A 20,442-nucleotide genomic window follows, 5' to 3' on the forward strand; every position below is an offset into this window, starting at 1 on the left:
CAATTCCTTTGCTTTGTTTTTAAACATTGTGTTCAGTTTAACTCTTCCCCCTTGGCTGAACAATGAACATGATGATATAACTTGTCAATTCCTTTGCTTTGTTTTTAAACATTTTGTTCAGTTTAACTCTTCCCCCTTGGCTGAACAATGAACATGATGATAGCATGTCAATTCCTTTGCTTTGTTTTTAAACACTGTGTTCAGTTTAACTCTTCCCCCTTGGCTGAACAATGACCATGATGATATAGCTTTGAGATTAAGAGATCAGGATTGCAGGTACAGGATTACATATAAAGGATGAGATTTAAAGACGACCTAAAGCTCTTGTGAAATATGACAATGCCACGGTCGAATTAAATCTGCTTAGATATAGTATTTTATGGCTTATTTATTGATTGGGCTGAGAAAAAGCATGTTTAAAGTTATAAAAAATTGATCTAAATTGAATTCAATAATTAGATAATTATCATAGTCATAACGACACTTAGGTAGCATGTGGTCATAACTTTTAATATCAAAAACATGGATTAGGACAACCTTGCGTCGATAATATAGACGATGGTTGGAACACTTTCTAATATTATTGAAAAGGGTTGGGACACCTTGTTATATTATAGAGAAGGGTTGAGACACCTTGTACTATTATAGAGAAGGGTTGGGACACCTTGTACTATTATAGAGAAGGGTTGGGACACCTTTTACTATTATAGACAAGGGTTGGGACACCTTGTTATATTATAGAAAAGGGTTGGGACACCTTGTAATATTAGAGAAAAGGGTTAGAACACCTGATTATAAACATGGGTTAGGACACCTTGTAATATTTAAGACGAGGGTTAGGACACCTCGTAATATTATTGACAAGGGTTAAGACAACATGTAATGTTAAATACAAGGGCTAGGAAACCTTGACAAGGGGTTAGAACACCTACTTATAGACAAAGGTTAGAACACTTCTTGTAATATTTAAGACGAGGGTTAGGACACCTCGTAATATTATTGACAAGGGTTAAGACAACATGTAATGTTAAATACAAGGGCTAGGAAACCTTGACAAGGGGTTAGAACACCTACTTATAGACAAAGGTTAGAACACTTTGTAATATTAAAGACAAGGGTTAGGACCTCTTGTAATGTTAAAGACAAGGGTTAGGACACCTCGTAATATTAAGGGCAAGGGATAAGACATCTAGTACCGTTATAGACAAGAGTTAAGACAACATATAATATCATAGACAAGGCTTTGGACAACTTAAAATTAAAAATTAAAAGATGAAATAATGTCATGAACTTGACATCAAATGTAGTGCTTTCATGAACTTGACATCAAATGAAATGATTTCATGAACTTGACATCAAATGAAATTATTTCATGAACTTGACATCAAAAAATGAAATGAATTCATGAACTTGACATTAAGCAATGAAATGATTTCATGAACTTGACATTAAATGAAATGATTTCATGAACTTGACATCAAATGGAATGATTTCATGAACTTGACATAAAACAATAAAATGCTTTCATGAACTTGACATCAAATGAAATGATTTCATGAACTTGACATCAAATGAAATGATTTCATGAGCTTGACATCAAATGAAATGATTTCATGAACTTGACATCAAATGAAATGATTTAATGAACTTGACATTCAAAGATGAAATGATTTCATGAACTTGACATTCAAACAATGAAAGCTTAACAATTTAAGGATCCCAAGTGTAGAACTGGATGCTCAAGGGAACTGTGTTGGTGTATATTATACAAATAAGGTAATTGGAAAATAAAGGTTTGTTTTTCTTTTTTATTCCTAAATTATTTAATTCCTATAATCATAGAGAATAGAATATATATATATAGAGAGGAATTTACTAGAAAACAGTGTAAAACGGCCATTTTGTTGTACTGTTTCCATACTGCAGGTGTACTTCACATATTTATGCTATATAACCTTTTGGGCCCTGGAATATCATTTTATAGAAAATCTAAAATTATTGTTAAAAGAAAACCAAATTATGAAATAGGCTGGTTTCATAATTGACCAATGATCATTTCACATAGACTCTATGCCTTCCACTTTACAAACGATGATTTTCCGTTATAACTATAAATCAAATGATGTTTTTTATTCACCTAATTCATTATAAAGTTTATTTAACAGTTAAAAAAATTCGAAATTGAAATGAATAGTCTATGGAACATACTGTATGAATGTACTCTATTGCATATAATTTGTGAACATTTACATTATTTTGTACACTTTGAATTCCCTTTCAGGCTGAAAGGGACTGAAAAAATTCATACCGAGAGATTCTTTAATTTCCCCTCTAATATATATTCTATTCTCTATGCTAATAATTCAAACTTTTACTATTTTACTATTTGGTTTATTGAAAAATTCATAGTTTGGAATATCCTGTCTAATGTGTCCCAGATTCTGAGCTATTATTCATTGAAAATGTATTTCATACACAGAATATGAAAATAGTATGAAAAAGCTTTTACAAAAAATTATATAGTATCTTCATATTTTTTCTTTTTTATTTCTAAGACAAAAAGTTTGTTTAATTTGTTGATATTTTCCCATTTATAATATAAATTTTTCCCATTTATAATTCAAATTTTTCCCATTCATAATTCAAATTTTTTCCATTCATAATTCAAATTTTTCCTATTTATAATTCGAATTTTTCCCATTCATAATTCAAATTTTTCCCATCTCTGATTAAAATTCTTCCCATTTATAATTGAAATTTTTCCCATTCATATTTCAAAACTTTCCCATCTATAATTGAAACTTTTCCCATTCATAACTCAAATTTTTCCTATTTATAATTATAATTTTTCCCATTATAATTGAAATTAAACAATTTATAATTTAAATTTTTCCCATTTATATTTAAATTTTTTCCCATCTATAATTGAAATTTTTCCCATTCATAATTCAAATTTTTCCATTCATAATTCAATTTTTTCCCTTTCATAATTCAAATTTTTCTTATTTATAATTCAAATTTTTCCCACTTATAATTCAAAATTTTCCCATTTATAATTGAAATTTTTCCCATCTATAAATAAAATAGCAAGTTGATGTTTATCCCAAGCTGATTAATAACTGTTTATGATAGAGTATTGAGATAAACAGCAGTGACATAAATCAGCTGATATTTGATCGTGCAATCATGCGCAGTACTCTGGTCGAGGAATACCAGTTTGTCTGTGATAGGTCAGTTGTCACTGTTACAGTTTAATGAATTTGAAGCAGGTCTGAACTCTGGAGACGGAGTTCAACCATACATATCTTTAATCGATGATTCAGGATTTTTCCATGTCCATTATAGACGATGACTACACTTCAGAACTACAGAAACGTATTTGAAACGACTCTAGATAGTTCAGCGGCCTAACTTAGATTTATTTGATTTAACCTACCAGAGGTCCAAACTTTTGAGTGGTTCAAGAATCTTTCCATATCTTGATCAGTCCTATATTATAATATCAGTCCTATAATACCTCTTGAATATTAATTGGTGGTTGTATCCTGCAACAATAGCTAAAATTGGGGGATTAAACACTTACCTCTTATTAAAGATAACGTGTTGTAGATTAGCGTTATTCCACGCCCAAGGTTTCAATCTCTGAATCCTTATTGCAATGTTAGCAACATATCAACATTAAATTAAAAAGATTGACTTAATTTTTTGACATTTTTATTCAAGTCTAGATGGGTACATTCAATGCTTATTGACTATTTTTTTTTGGAAAACTATTGGTAAGCTTACAGGACTTTAACAGTATTTTAGGACGCCTCGTGAGTCGTGGCCCATTTCCTGTTAACAATTTTAGCTTTAAACTGTTGATCTAAAAGTGTCCATTTTCTAATATTCTAAAATTTTGGCGGATTTTTCTAATTAAATGTGCGCATTTTCAAAATATAGATTGTCGAGATTTTTTTCCGGACAATATTGTTCAACTTTGACAAACCTTTCCTGGGGTCGTTTGAGTTGTTTTAACCCTATCTCTGCTGGGGTACTTGAAAACCAGGATATGCTGGGGGGGGGGTAATTTGCCCCCCCCCCTCTAAATCCCATGTTTGATGTCTAAATATGACAAATGATACATCATTGGAAAACTCTTGTGCTCTACTTTTAGAATCTGCAAACAAATTTGCAATTTTGCAAAAATTGAATTTAATATCGCAAAATCCAGTAAAAATGTTTGCATAAAAAAATTTGTCCAAAAAATAAAAAAGATATATACATTTTTGAAAAGCCCTTGACCATGCCATCTCAAATATGCAAAATATTTGGCAAAATTTTAACCCTATTCCTGCTGCGGGGGGGGGTCAATTTGACCTCCCCCTGTATTTTTTTTACATAACTCAAAAAGTATTGGTCTGAGGCTGTTGAAATTTTCTGACTTTTCTTACATACCCAAAGCCCTCCCTTTAGGCCTAAAACCGGGCTTTAATACTAACTGCCTGAGTCCTTAGGCACACTGCATGAATGACTGCTTTTGCCTGTAACAAACTAAATCTTTGTTTTGACCCACTTTCACCTGTCAGATTTTGATAAAATTTAGCTTTTTGGAAAGCCTATGACATAAGGAAACGGATTGCTTAAGTTTTGCGAAAAGAAAATTGCAAATTTTTTGCAAACAACCTGTCAAAATAAATTTGCACATTTTTAGTTTTTCTTGATTAAAAATCAGGTTATTTAAAATTTGGCAAAATTTTTTGCATATTTGAAATGGCATGGTCAAGGGCTTTTCAAAATTGTATATTTTTTTATTTTTGGAGAAATTCTTTTGCAAAGATTTTTAATATATAAATGGATTTTGCGAAAAAAAAATCCAATTTTTGAAAATTTGCAATTTTTTTTGCAGATTCTAAAAGCAGAGCACAAGAGCTTTCTAATGATGTATCATTTGTCATATTTGGACATAAAACATGGGATTTAGAGGGGGGGAGGGGGTCAAATTGACCCCCCTCAGCATATCCTGGTTTTCAAGTACCCCAGCAGGGATAGGGATAAATAACCTGATTTTTAATTAAGAAAAACTCAAAATGTGCAAATTTCCTTTGACAGGTTGTTTGCAAAAAATTTGCAATTTTTTTTCGCGAAACTTGTGCAATTCGTTTCTTTATGTCAAAGGCTTTCCAAAAAGCTAAATTTTATCAAAATCTGACAAGTGGAAGTGGGGTCAAAACAAAGATTTAGTTTGTTACAGGAAAAAGCAGTCATTCATGCAGTGTGCCTGATGACTCAGGCAGTTAATATTAAAGCCCGGTTTTAGGCCTAAAGGGAGGGCTTTGGGTATGTAGGAAAAGTCAGAAAACTTCAACAGCCTCAGACCAATACTTTTTGAGTAATGTAAAAAAAACTGTAGTGGGGGGGTCAAATTGACCCCCAGGAATAGGGTTAAATGCGGGCATATTCTGTTCAGCCATGTTGACGTTTATTGGATACAAACACAAAAACAAATAATTCCTAACAGACAAGCAAAGTATATATACAGATTAAAAGAAATGAAAACTATTGAGCTATTCTCAATTCCACAAAAAAAGTATAAAAAAATAACCCAGGAATTTTCATGCAGGGTTGATTTTAATTTCAAAACAAGCTCTAATTAAACAAATTATTTCCATCTAGTATAAAACTTTTTTAAAAATAAATTTTACTTTTATTTTTTTTAGATCTTATATTCGTCCATACTACAGTGCTCTATACATGCTAGGAATGCTATTTGGATCATTCATATTTGGATTTCTATCAGACACTTTTGGAAGGTAGGAAGGTAGTTTATTTGAAACTAATTAATAAAAAAAAGGAGAAAAGGGTTTTTGATTTAGAAAACCTGAAATTTATCCAAGTCCAAAAAATGTCACTGGAAATAAAATCCTGTGTTTTGTATTCCTGGGACTTTTTAACAGAATTAGTGTGGGGTCTACCAGTGTCATTAAGGTCTCAGGAAAAATATCAAAGTAATAATTTTCGAGGATGTTTTAGTAATAAACCATACTGGAACAAGACACAAATGTCAAATTCTCTTTTTTCCACATACCTTTTATTTTGAGAACTTGTTTTTTGCAAAACCTTGTGCAGAGAACTCTCTTGTTGGGTACCATTGCTTTACTGTAACAACAAAATTATCTCAAATTATTGATTAAGAATTAAAACCCTGATGCTGGCTATTCTCTGGGTTTCGATGGCTGGATTTTTTGGGTAAATATAACTATAATATTTAGGTCATTTCTCAAATTATCTAAAACTGCAAATCCGAGATGCAAGAATAAGAAATTCCATGATAAAATTTAGTAGTTCAGACGTATCTTCTTCTCATTTAAAAATGTATTATTCTTACTGCACAATAAGCAAACTAATTAAAACCAGATCTAGAATCTATATTTTTTTAGTATTTATAAGTAGATTGATTTGAACCTTTATAATAATTGTAATCTCAATAAAAAATGGTTAAAATTCCCCTTCTTAAAATAAAGCTAAATTTCTTTTGATCAAATAATCATTTTTTCTTCTTTGTCCAGCGCTTTCTGTTCTGGGGCTTCAAGCTATCATGGATTTGGAGTGCTAAGATTTTTAACCGGTGAACATTTTTTTTCTAACTCGTTTTTTTCTGCAACTTTTGTGAACATTGTTTTCTCATGAATATTGAATCTTAATTTCAATTTTAACAATTATTTAAATCGATTCTTTTGCAAAAATAAATAAAATAAAATGTTTTCTTTTTTATACAAATATTCCTAAAGGTATGGGTGGAGTGGGTTCCTTCATGGTTTGCTTCGTGATTGGGGTAGAACATGTAGGATATAAGGTATGTCACTTAAATTAGTTCAAAGATTTTAAATCTTTTTTGTGACTAAAGCTACAGATCTAAAGATATATTTTTGAAAGGCCCTTGCAAAATGGATTTAGAGACATGTATATATAAGATATTTGTTAAAAACAAAACAAAAATATTTTTCTAATTTTTCTGACCTTTTTTATGCATTTTTATTAACCCCTCCCTAGCACCCAAACATTAAAGTTATCTGTGCAATATTTTTCAATAGCTGGCCTTGAAAAATTGGGCTTTGAATATTATTTTAACCCTATACCGATCTCTAGGGCCTTTTTCTAGGATAGGCCCCCCCCACCCCAGGCTAAACAAAGATTTAGATCCCCCAGCCCCCATCAAAATTCTTCCCTGAGGTTGGAATTTTTACCTTACTTGGACACACACAAACAAACAGACAAGTAAAACAATAAAAATACAATTTTGTATATGAAATGATGAGAATTTTTGTTAAACAGTTTAAATTTCTAATATTTTTGATTAAGTTCACTATGCTGATGGGAATCGCTATAGAGATACCGTTTGCTCTTGGTGAAGCTGTTCTTGGCCTCGAAGCTTATCTGATCAGAGATTGGAAGATTCTTCAGATAGTTGCATATCTACCAATGGCATGTAAGCCATAATTATTAGTCTTATAGGGCATGTCAATGTAATTTCAGAAGATTCAAAGCGGACCCCATAAACCTTTGCTGATCAAGTCTAAATAAAATATACGTTTATATCTCTCAGAAAATATATTATTTTAATATGTGGCGTCTCTATGAATGTTTTTTTTTGCATATATTTTCTCAGGGTCTTAATTTGGCATAGTGTAAGAATGTAATTAGAATAAAATATTTCAAAATGTTGAACTTAACTTAGATTTTTGTTGAATCTTTTAAAAGGTAAAAACCCATAAATTTTGTTAAATTATGTCCCATCAATAATTGTAATTACTATTGTGTACTTTCAGTACTTCTAACAGTTTACTGGTGTGTACCTGAATCAGTAAGATGGCTGGTAGCTCATAACAAGATTGATCAGGCAAAATCAATCATTAGGTGAAAACAATTGTTTCCTTTATCATAATTTGTAAACAATTTACAATGAGAGTAGGAAGACAACTTAAAGACCCAAAATTTGACTTTAAAAAATCAGATGAATATAAGGATACAGATTTAGCAGATGATTGATAGGTTATTTAATAAGTTACCATAATATTTAACTATTTGCTTGGTAAAAACATAAATATACTTCCTTCTTACATAAATGCTGTCACCTCATATTACATTTTTCTTGTTCTGACTTTAGCCAACTGAATTATTTTCAATTAAACCAATTATACTTCAGTAATTTCTAATATTAAAGAAAGGTTGCCGAAGAAAATGGAAGAAAGTGTCCAGAACATATTTTACAGGTAGATGCATTTATTGTAAATATAATATCACTATTTAAAGTCACTCTAAAATCGAGTTCATTCAAAAATCTAGCATCTTTAAGTCTCTAGTGAGACATAGAGAGTAGCGCTTTAGACTTTTCTATCATTTGTTTAATATTCCTAAACAACCCGTTTGTAAAATTTTTTGAAAAAAAATGATTTTTTTCGTTGTCACAAATTTTGGCAATTTTTCATTTATTTCGTTTTGTAAAATTGTTTGTTCGGTAAAATCTAAAGTTTTATTAAAAATTTGCCGAAAAAATGGTTTGTTCAGTAAAAAAAACGTTTTTTGAAAAGTTTTTCCCCAAAAGTCTTTTCTTCACTTGAAAACAACCATTTTGTCAAAATCTTTTGTATAAGTTTGTTTTTAAAAAACGACAATTCTTCCTTTCTTTGATCGATCCAAGTTGTTCGTCCTCATTCTTTTTTTTTCTAAACGAAAAAATCTTTTACAAAATTTTGTTCCTTCACAAAAATGTTGATAGATCAATTTGTACCGTACAAAATTATCGTCTTAAAACAGTCACTTTAAGAATTGGCAAAAGCTTGAAATAATTCTATTTTGTTTTTCTTAATTTAGCACTTAGCTCCAAACGATGATAAACCTATTTCTACAAAGAAAACAAAGAAGACGACAATTCTAGATCTCTTTAGCACTAGGGTTATGCTAAACAGAACTCTTAATATGTCCTTCCAGGTAAAAGAATCATAACATATTTTGCATGGTGCATATCAACCTTGTAACTAGAATTTGCATTTTACAGAACAGAAATTTATTTTGGAAATGGAATTTACTAGAATTAAAAAAATAACCCTGAAAGCAAAATTCCAATTTGTATCAATCCAAAATACAAAACCGTAAAATATTTGGTTTACATTATGGAACTGTAAAATTTGTCCTATCTATTCAACCAAAACTTTTGACAGTTTCCATTGCCTACATTTTTTTGAATTCATTAATGTTAATTGTTTTAAATTGGTTTACAATATCGTTCTATACCTGTAGAGATAGAATGGTCTGCAAATCAATATTACAGAAAATGCTACATGGAAAGTTATGATATGGTCTTGTTTTTCTCACTGGATTGGATTAATTTTCTTGGTGTACTGTTCCAAATAGTCATCTAAAGTCTATATGTACACTGAACAGCTGCCTGGAATTATCTTACCTCAAATGAACTGAGCCCAAAACTTAAGACAAGTATTGTCATAAAACCCAGTATCGGAAACAGGGTTTCACATATTTTTGAATTTTATAGAAACTAGTATATGTTTCAAGACATTATGATTTTATATGGATAGTTTTATATTCTCTTTCTATTTTCTAATGCTGAATGTAAATCAACAAAAATGTTTATACCCAAAACAGGAAATTTGAGATTTAAATGATATTTTTCTGGCTCTGGAGTTTACAGTGTTGTGAACAAGCAAGCCAACCTGTCCTGTAAGTATTTGTTTATCTTTGAATTATGAAGGCTTTCCAGATGAACACAAAAGCATAAAATGATGCATTTGCAGTCCATTCATTCAAGGTAATTGGTTCATATTTCTATGATGATCTCATTTATCTCCTCTGATTATGTTTTGTTAGTGGTTTAGTGTTACTATGTGCTACTACGGATTGACATCAGCATCAACATCATCCTTTGCTGGCGATGCTTATGGAAACTTCTTTCTCAGGTTAAACTAGTTTTTGAGAGATAAATAAATTGATTAACAGGGAGCAAACTGCTTTATATCAACGAACTAATGAGGAATGAACCATCCAGATCAATGCCCTAGATAACCTACAGGGTGTCCCACGAAACATGACAATAGCAAGACGACTTGAAAGTCGTCTTTGGTATTTGAATTTATTTATTTAGTCTTCTATCTACTTTAACATGTATGATTCTTGAAACAATTATCACATAATTCTCCTAGCCCTGGCATTTCCAAAAAGTGGTCTGCGTTTTTTGTGCTTTCAATATTACCGGAGATATAAAGAGTTTGGTTCAGATTTCAATTTTTTTAAATAAAAGCAAAATTGTCGAAATCTGAACGAAATTCTTCATATCTCGGGCAATATTGAAAGCACAAAAAAGGCAGACCACATTTTGGAAATGCCAGGACAAGGGAAATTTTGTGATTATTATCTCTAGAAATTTACTTCTAAAATTAGGTTGACAAATAAACGCAGCAAATTATATCAAAAATCAAGACGACATTCAAGTCGTCCTGCATACTGTCATGTTTCGTGGGACACCATGTATGCTAAGTGCTGACTGGATAAAAATATACCCAGCCCTTCTTATAACTGATAAACTTTTTTAGTGTTCTGATTGAAATCCCAAGCTACATATTTTGTATCTTTCTCATGGATATTTGGGGGAGAAGACCAATTCTATCCTTCTGCCAGGTACTGGATAGCTAGCAAGGAGAAGGAGGTTTCTGGTATTAGATAGAGGCAGAGGCTAGCTAAAGGCAGGTCAAAAAGGTTTCTTGAAGTATATATTTGTACAGGAAACCTATAGAGCTGGGTCAAGAGGGTTTCCAGCAGTAGATGGCTATCTAGAGCTGGGTCAATAAGGTTACCGGTATTAGGGACGGGGGTAAAAGTGAGCTGAAATTAGTTAAAATGGTTTCCTGTAGTAGATATAGGCAGAAGTAAGCAGAACTTGGTTAAACAAATTTCTGGTAGTAGAAAGATGTAGAGGTGAATTTAACAAAAAGGTTCCTCTAGTTGACAGAGGTTAAGATGAGCTAAATATAATTAAGGAGGTTTCTATAAACTGTAGATAAAGATAGAGGTGAGCTGAATATAATTAAAGAGATTTCTGGGTGTCGATGGAGGTAGAGGTAGGCTAAATTTGGTAAAAGGTTCCTGGTAGAGGTCAGGTGAGCTGAACTTGGTTAAGAAGGTTTCTTTAATAGAAAGAGAAAGAAGCTGGCTAAAGCCAGGTCAAGAAAGTTCCTGTATGTATATATCAGTGCGGGATAACTATAGAGTTGAGTCAAGAGGGTTTCCAGCGGTTAGTAGCTAGCTAGAGCCGGGTCAATAAGGTTTCTGGTTGTAGATAGAGGTACAAGCTAGCTCTAACCATGTCAAAAAGGTTTCTGGTGAAAGGCAGAGTTTAAAGCTAGCTATATAACCAGGGCAAAAAATTGTCAAGCAGTACATAGAGGTGGTGGTAAAGGCTAGCTAGAGCCGGGTTAGTAGTGGAATATAGAGGTAGAGGCCTGCAAGAAGGATTTTTGTATTAGAGGGAAGTAACTTCAAAAATATTCTTATACTCTTTTGTCAATGCTTTTAGATAATTTCTGGTGTATCCTGCATCATTATTGCATTCTTGGAAGGTTCAGGTCTTCAAGGCTTAGAGGTAATGATTTCCAATTAAATAAAATTTTATGTTGAAGTGAAGCATTGAATCAATTTTACAAGTTGTTTCATGTGGCAAAGCATTCAATTCTAAATATAATGTAATTTAGATATTTTTGTCATTGCTGGGGAAATTTGGTGCTGCTGCCTCCTTTGCTATTGTTTATGTTTACACAGCTGAGCTGTTTCCAACTGTTATTCGGAGTCAAGCTGTAGGAACCTGTAGTCTTGTAGCCAGGTTGTATACACTATACAGTTATAAAGTCAAGCTGTAGGAACCTGTAGTCTTGTAGCCAGGTTATATACACTATACAGTTATAAAGTCAAGCTGTAGGAACCTGTAGTCTTGTAGCCAAGTTATATACACTATACAGTTATAAAGTCAAGATGTAGGAAACTGAAAGCTATTAGCCAGGTTATACACTATACAGTTATATGGAGTCAAGCTGTAGGAACCTGTACTCTAGTAGCTAGGTAATATACACTATCCACTACAGTTATATGGAGTCAACCTTGAAGAACCTTAATTCTAGTAGCTAGGTTATATATAAACTATACTGTTTTACAGAGTCAAGCTGTAGGAAACTGTAGTCTAGTAGCTAGGTAATATACACTATCCACTACAGTTATATGGAGTTAAGCTGTAGGAACCTGTACTCTAGTAGCTATTTAATATACACAATACAGTTATATGGAGTTAAGCTGTAGGGACCTGTAATCTAGTTGCGAGGTAATATACACTTTCCGCTACAGTTATATGGAGTTAAGCTATAGGAATCTGTAGTCTAGTAGCTAGGTAATATACACTATCTACTACAGTTATATGGAGTCAAGCTGTAGGAACCTGTAGTCTAGTAGCTAGGTAATATACACTATCCACTACAGTTATATGGAGTTAAGCTATAGGAATCTGTAGTCTAGTAGCTAGGTAATATACACTATCCACTACAGTTATATGGAGTCAAGCTGTAGGAACCTGTACTCTGGTTGCTAGGTAATATACACTATACAGTTATAAAGTCAAGCTGTAGGAACCTGTAGTCTAGTAGCTAGGTAATGTACACTATACAGTTAGACAGAGTGAAGCTATAGTAATCTGCAGTCTAGTAGCTAGGTTGATAATATGATTCCAGACTTGCATATAGGAATAAATTCAATTCAGCAAATGATGAATTCTCATCCTTAGTGGGAACTCTGTATAAATAGATTACATGTAACTTAATCATTATTTAGAATTGGAGGAATAACAGCCCTCTTGCTGGACCTGATTAAAAAGTTCTGGGAGCCAGCACCAGTATTTATTATGGGGTAAGCTTTACAAATCTCTACAGTATGATAAGCTAGTAGGATTTAAATCATTTCTTTGCTTGGTATTCATCGACCGGGAAATGTTACGTAGATTTGAGAAATGTTTGGAAATTAACCCATGACCCATGTTGTGTCATAACCCTATCCTGGTTGGAAATACTTTTGTCCTTGACACTTTTGATTTTACCCTTGGTTTTGAGATAGGGCCGGGAGTTAGAGACAATTCACCACATTTTAAATCATATTAAACCTTTAACTTTAATTGTCATTGTGCTAAGGAGGTTTCAAAAACGTTGAAAATGTACTACGAAAAATTGTTAAAAAATATTTATGTTTGTTTAACAAGTATACTAATAAATATCTACAAATATTTTCACATACATTTTAACGGGCTCTTGAGCTACAAGTACTATAGATCAAATAATAAAAATATTTGGACCAATTTGTATTTTCTGGAAGCAGTTACTCGCTCTTTGATTGTTGAAATAAAAATGAAAATGAAAGAGACTGTACGCGGAGGTGGCTCGGACGAGAATCTGAGAAGAATGTGGCTCGGACGAGAAATTGTGTGGCTGGCCTTCCTCCCCTCGTACGCGTAATTTCCAGTGCCCCTTTATGCAATGTTAATCATGCCCGATTCACAATTTAAAGGGAGTGACCGACTATGTAAGGTAGTTGAACTGGGTATGCAGTGTTTTGGAAAACTTCTTTAGGATTCATTTGAGACATATTAAACTTTTTAAAGATCTTCAGATCCTGAGTTTGAGCGCAAATTCGACGTTTAAAACTCCTACTTTGGGGATGGATACGTTTTCAGATTATTTCGTTTTCGTTATTACATTGAATTTCTTATTATTTGCAGATTTCTTCAAATTCTTCAAATGCCGTCTTTTCAATAATAGTTATAGAAAATCTGCAGAAAATCTTTGTGAATAATGAGAAACCAGAATAATGAGAAAATAGAAACTAATAATTGAACAAGATTACTTATTTTCGATGATAAAATTCATTTTTATTTTCTCAACATGTTCGTCTGTAGTTTATTGTAGAACTTTTTTACATGTTATGTCGTCGTTATTTAATAATTTCAAAAACTAATTCTGAAAACGTATCTACCCCAAAAGTAGAAATTTTGAACGTCGAATTTGCGCTCAAACTCAGGATTCACAGATCTTTAAAAAAGTTTAATATGCCTCAAATGAATCCGAATGAAGTTTTCCACAACATAACATACTCAATTCAACTACCTTACATAGCCGGTCACTCCCTTTAAGTTTGCATATTTCTTTTTAATTTCAATGGTGGAAGTAAAGAGTATGTACATGTGTGTGCTAGTGTTTGCCATTTTTAAGTTAGTAGTAAAACCTCCAATCTATAGCCCCCATCCCCTCCTGGAATTATAACCATATTTTAAATTAGTAGTAAAACCTCCAATCTATAGCCCCCATCCCCTCCTGGAGTTATAACCATATTTTTAAATTAGTAGTAAAACCTCCAATCTATAGCCCCCATCCCCTCCTGGAGTTATAACCATATTTTTAAGTTAGTAGTAAAACCTCCAATCTATAGCCCCCATCCCCTCCTGGAATTACAACCATATTTTTAAGTTAGGAGTAAAACCTCCAATCTATAGCCCCCATCCCCTCCTGGAATTACAACCATATTTTTAAGTTAGGAGTAAAACCTCCAATCTATTGCCCCCATCCCCTCCTGGAATTATAACCATATTTTTAAGTTAGGAGTAAAACCTCTCAATCTATAGCCCCCATCCCCTCCTGGAATTATAACCATATTTTAAGTTAGGAGTAAAACCTCCAATCTATTGCCCCCATCCCCTCCTGGAATTATAACCATATTTTTAAGTTAGTAGTAAAACCTCCAATCTATAGCCCCCATCCCCTCCTGGAATTATAACCATATTTTAAAAGTCGTCAAACATATTTTAAACAAAAAGAAATTAATTTATTAATCTAAACTTGACATTTTAGTTTTACTTTATGTCATAAATTCTCATTTCAAATCTAACTTAATTCAAAACATTTGTTTAAATTAACTTCACAGAGTACATAATTTGTTTTAGAGGACTGTTCACTTCATGATATCAAGTGAATTTTTAAATAAAGAGTTACCGTTACGATTCACAGCGATACCCTTATAAGCTTTGCCTGATCAATAATGCTTAAATCCATTATTTACATTGTTTATTTTAATTTTTGGTTTGCTTTAAACCAAGTTGAACAAGAAAACAGATGGAAAAACATCGATTTATGCAAAGTAGGATTGAAAGGAGGGGCGTATTCAGGAATTTTTCCGCCAGAGGGGGGGGGGCTTAACATTTTCTTTACAGGGGGGAGGGGACTCAAAACCCCCTAAAGTCCAAAGATTTTACTGGTTCTGGGGACGGCTGAGGCCCCTTGAACACGCCTCTGATTGAAAAAGTACCATTTTGAATCACAAATACCTCTCCTTTCAAGAATTAAGTTAACTTGGAAAAGGACAGCCATTTAAAATAAATTATGCATTGTTGAAAATTAATTTAAGAAAACGATTAAGATTTATTTAAAGCCACAAACTCTGATTTTTTTCTATATATATTTGCGAAACAATGTCGCAGACTTTATTTCTCCAACTTTGAATGGTGTCAGATCAAATCGTTTAAGTTCTAAATATCTAAAATTTAAACTGACCAGGGTTGCAAAGATAATGTTAAGTTAAGTTGCATCAATTTTAAGAATCGTGTCGAGTTTGATTTTACTAATTCTCTTATGCTTTTTCGCGTCTCTAAATGAATACAGTTTAGAACTAATAGCGCTTGTTTTTAACCTTAGTTTTTAAAAAATAGTTCGCAACCTTTTAATCACAGTGAACTACGTACCACTGGTTTAAATCCTGAATCACTGATTCAATCAATGAGGATTTGAACCGACCGTAAGGAGTTCAGCCACCTTCTCAATTCATTAAATTCGGTCACTGTATAAACTTTTGATATTTCAAACTTAGACTATTGATCTAATAGAATTCATAGTTAGCATGTTTCCACGACATTTCATTGGGTTGCAGAAATATTGGGATTAAAAAATAAGAGTTTGTGGCACTAACCCAGTTCCTTTATCTAAAATAGCTAATTACTAGGTGTACTGCAACTGTTGCTGGAATGCTGGCTTTACTATTCCCAGAAACCCTGGGAGAAACCTTACCAGACACAATCGATGATGCTGCTAGGTACAGTGGTCGGCAATAATAGCAATACATTAAAGACGACTTTTTATTTACAAAGCTTTGATCGCTAACAAGTATTTTTTAAGTTACAAGTAAATTACAAAAAAATTTTATTGACAAATTCTCTTTGTTTAAATTTTACTGTCTATTTGCTGTTTGAAAGATTCGAAGTCATCAAAAGTCGTCTACATTGTACTGAAAAACAGGGTCTCCCACGAAACATGACAGTTGGTAAATAGTTTAGAATGTCATCTTCCATAATTTGTTAAGTTGATTGATACCAAAAACAATAATAAAAATATTATATGGGAGTCATATTATAGTAAAATTGATTTCAAAGTAAAATATATTTGAGCAAAAGATTTTTTTAACGAAATAAACTGAAAAAAAACTTTTAATATCATAATACAGTATATGTAAGACGACATTCAAAACTATTTATCAAGTTTCATGTTTCGTGGGACACCCTGTATCTACGAGGACTGTAGAAATTCTAAAAATAACACGGCAACTATTTGCAAACAATGCAATCATGAAATTGAACCGCTTGTTTCATCTATAGGCTAGGAACTTGTAAACTAGATGATAGTAAGCTCTAAAGCTACAGGGTGTCCCACGAAACATGACAGTTGGTAAATAGTTTAGAATGTCGTCCTTATATACTGTATTAGGATATTTAAGGTTTTTTGCAGTTTATTTCGTTAAAAAAATCTTTTCCTCAAATATATTTTACTTTGAACTCAAGTTTACTTTAATATGACTCCCATATAATATTTTTATTATTGTCTTTGGTATCAATCATCTTAACAAATTATGGAAGATGACATTCAAAACTATTCACCAACTGTCATGTTTTGTGGGACACCCTGTATGCTGTTAATTATATTGTTTTGTTGTAACTCCATAAGCAGAGTGTCTATGTATATACTGTATTCGTCCAAAGTTTCAAATTACCTTCGGTGTTATAGCCAAAGAGAATAGAATATATATTAGAGGGGAATTTAAAGAATCTCTCGGTATGAATTTTGTCAGTCCCTTTCAGCCTGAAAGGAAGTTCAAAGTGTACAAATCATGTAAATGGTCACAAATTATAAGCAGTAAAGTACATTAATACAGTATGTTCCCTAGACTATTCATTTCAATTTCGAATATTTTAAAGTTGTTAAATAAACTTTATAATGAATTAGGTGAATAAAAAACATTATTTGATTTATAGTTATAAAGGAAAATCATCGTTTGTAAAGTGAAAGGCATAGAGTCTATGTGAAATAATCATTGGTCAATTATGAAACCAGCCTATTTCATAATTTGGTTTTCTTTTAATATTAATCTTAGATTTTCTATAAAATGATGTTCCAGGGCCCAAAAGGTTATATAGCATAAATATGTGAAGTACACCTGCAGTATGGAAACAGTACAACAAAATGGCCGTTTTACACGTTTTCTAGTAAATTCCCCTCTAATATATATTCTATTCTCTTTGGTTATAGCTGATTGCTATCTCACTCAAAAACGTTGAGATATTTTCCTAGAGTTGTAAAAGTTCAATTTCACGTATTCAAAATATCTATTTTTCTCTCCACTCTTCACTAAAATCCTTTATTTCTTCAGTCAGAGAACTGCAAATTATTGCATTGAAATTTAATCACCAAAGTCTTATTTTAGGATAGGAAAAAAGAATTCCCGAGGCCTGTGTCAGTGCACCTATATTTCACCTTTTGCACTGTATAAGGTAAAATTAAAATTTCTATTACACATTTAATTTTAGTTAGCGATTCTTGAATATTTTGAAGTGTACATTTAAAAGAACTGTATGCGTAATTCATGTGACCCTATTTGCGAAGATTGTAACGCCCGATTCACAATGTACCCTTAAAACTTTTATCTGATCAATAATGTGGAAGATATTACCCTTTTTTAGGTTTATAAGTGTTTTTTAAATGTTATCCTGTATTAAAAATAATTAGTTTTAAAATTTTTAAAGAATGGAGGCATAAATTCAAAAAATATTTGAAAGCCTAAATAACCTTTATATTTTAGGATGAGTTAAAAGACATACCGGACAATTTATGAAAATAAACTATAAAGAGTAAGAATTGGAAAATAAATAATGCTGAATAGATTTGAAACATAAAGGAGATCGCTCAAACTTTATAATTTTTAAAAAAGGTCGTCTTATTACAATATTTTGATTAGATTTATAACTTGTTATGAATATGTTTAGGGTTCATTCACGACAAACTAAAACATTATTGTGATTAAATAAGACAAAGATTATATGTAACACTGATTTGAAAATAAAATATACAGGGTAGTTCTCTACAACTGATATTTTTGATTTGCTAAAATTTAATTGAAAAATGCGCAAACTGGGTTAAAAAATCCGGGAAATTGACAAGCTTGAAGGGACTTCATATTCTGGTTGAAAAAAATGACTCCAGACCAAATTGATAGATCAAATATAGATTAAATTAAACGAAAAATATTATATGAATTTCTAGTATGTAACTGAATACATTTTTAAATTTCAACATTTCTGATGAAAATATAAGATAAAGACGACTATTCATTTTATGCAGTTCTGGTTACTATTTTAATTTCCTGGAGTCTTTTAGATAAAATCATCAAAAAATGTATTTATTCTTAATCTTGACAAATCATGTATCCTTAAATCATGTATCCTTAAATCATGTATTCTTAAATCGATAAAAAAGATGAATCATAAAAAAATGTTAGAAACAAACAATTGTCAATTTGTTAATTTCAACATTTTTCGCTACATTTATAATACTAGGCTTTTAGGGCGGTTCGCGCCTATCTTCTTTTTAAATTGTGAACCTGTTCTTTTTCTTTACATTTTAAAACAAAGAAGAAAAAAATTTTGCGGATTTTTTAAAAAAAATATTCGAGGATTTTCAAGAATTTAAATTAAAAACCTTTAAATCACATTTTTTTAATTTTTATCAATCACAAACCTTCGCTGTGGTCAAGTGATGTCCCATAAAAAATTTGGGCCCGATCGGTTCAGCCGTTTTGACGTTTATTGGATGAAAAGAAAGAAAAAATATAATAACCTATCTATAACTTCTGTTGTAAAAAGAACAAAAGAATAAGTTTTTGAATTACCTCAAAAAATAGATTAAGGATAACTCATGAGATCTAAAATAATATGAAACCTTCACATAATAAGAAACGATTTGAAATTTTTTTTTACAAAATAAAACAAAATAATTTGTTGTTTTTAAGATTTGCTTTTAAGCCGCTTCGCACTTACTCTTTAGTAAAAATATAATCTCTTAATGTTTACATGTTTAAGGGACTATCTTATGAGCAGTATATCTATAGAGAATAGAATATATAGAGAGGAATTAAAAGAATCTCTCGGTATGAATTTTTTCAGTCCCTTTCAGCCTGAAAGGGAGTTCAAAGTATACAAATCATGTCAATGTTCACAAATTGTATGCAGTAGAGTACATTAATACAGTATGTTCCCTAGACTATCCATTTCAATTTCAAATTTTTTAAACCGTTAAATAAACTTTATAATGAATTAGGTGAATAAAAAACATTATTTGATTTATAGTTATAACGGAAAATCATTATGAAACCAGCCTATTTCATAATTTGGTTTTCTTTTAACAATAATTTTAGATTTTCTATAAAATGATATTCCAGGGCCCAACAGGTTATATAGCATAAAAATGTGAAGTACACCTGCAGTATGGAAACAGTACAACAAAATGGCCGTTTTACTCTTTTTTACAGTAAATTCCTCTCTATATATTCTATTCTCTATGAGTATATCTATATATGAATATTAGCTGAAGGGCCCGGCGTTGCCCGTGAAAAAAAAAATTTAAAAAGAAAAAAAATTTGAGAAAAAAAGATTTCGATTTTAGTTCAATCGGTCCAGTCAACAGCATATATATTTACGAATGTCTTGTTTTATTATGTACTAGCTGAAGGGCCCGGTTATACCCGTGGAAAAAAATTTAGAATCTTTTTTAAATAAAAAACTTTGTTGAAAAAAAATATTTTTGATTTTTTTTAGCCTATAACACTCCCCGGCCACCCCTGAGTGTCCACAACAAATTTCAGTCTAATCGGTCCACCCGTTTTGCCGGCTATACGCAACATATATATACGAATTTCTTGTTTTTTTATATAGATATAAAGTAATAATCTCCAAGTTGACTTATGTGGTCGATTTACAAGGGGTTCCATTAATGCATCAATAATATCAGCATCAACAATAACAGCATCAATAATAGCAGCATCAACAAT

At 31.6% G+C, this 20,442-nt stretch overlaps 1 protein-coding gene across 1 annotated transcript in view; it reads left to right on the top strand.

Moving 5' to 3' along the window:
* Positions 1–18,760, top strand: part of LOC111698834 (organic cation transporter protein) — a 20,768-nt gene extending 2,008 nt beyond the window's left edge. Inside the window, exons 3-21 of the mRNA XM_023469283.1 lie at positions 205–276; positions 1,716–1,776; positions 3,133–3,230; positions 5,700–5,792; positions 6,175–6,228; positions 6,549–6,607; positions 6,771–6,835; positions 7,342–7,468; positions 7,809–7,896; positions 8,204–8,252; positions 8,854–8,970; positions 9,865–9,953; positions 10,587–10,671; positions 11,567–11,632; positions 11,742–11,869; positions 12,865–12,939; positions 16,072–16,161; positions 17,824–17,890; positions 18,199–18,760. Coding sequence (XP_023325051.1) covers positions 3,187–3,230; positions 5,700–5,792; positions 6,175–6,228; positions 6,549–6,607; positions 6,771–6,835; positions 7,342–7,468; positions 7,809–7,896; positions 8,204–8,252; positions 8,854–8,970; positions 9,865–9,953; positions 10,587–10,671; positions 11,567–11,632; positions 11,742–11,869; positions 12,865–12,939; positions 16,072–16,161; positions 17,824–17,890; positions 18,199–18,231 — 1,329 coding nt within the window. The 5' untranslated portion in view covers positions 205–276; positions 1,716–1,776; positions 3,133–3,186 and the 3' untranslated portion in view covers positions 18,232–18,760. The remainder of the gene's footprint in view (positions 1–204; positions 277–1,715; positions 1,777–3,132; positions 3,231–5,699; positions 5,793–6,174; positions 6,229–6,548; positions 6,608–6,770; positions 6,836–7,341; positions 7,469–7,808; positions 7,897–8,203; positions 8,253–8,853; positions 8,971–9,864; positions 9,954–10,586; positions 10,672–11,566; positions 11,633–11,741; positions 11,870–12,864; positions 12,940–16,071; positions 16,162–17,823; positions 17,891–18,198) is intronic.
* Positions 18,761–20,442: the final 1,682 nt, after the last annotated feature.

This window comes from Eurytemora carolleeae, unplaced genomic scaffold (genome assembly GCF_000591075.1).
Source record: "Eurytemora carolleeae unplaced genomic scaffold, Eaff_2.0 scaffold202, whole genome shotgun sequence".
NCBI lineage: Eukaryota > Metazoa > Arthropoda > Copepoda > Calanoida > Temoridae > Eurytemora > Eurytemora carolleeae.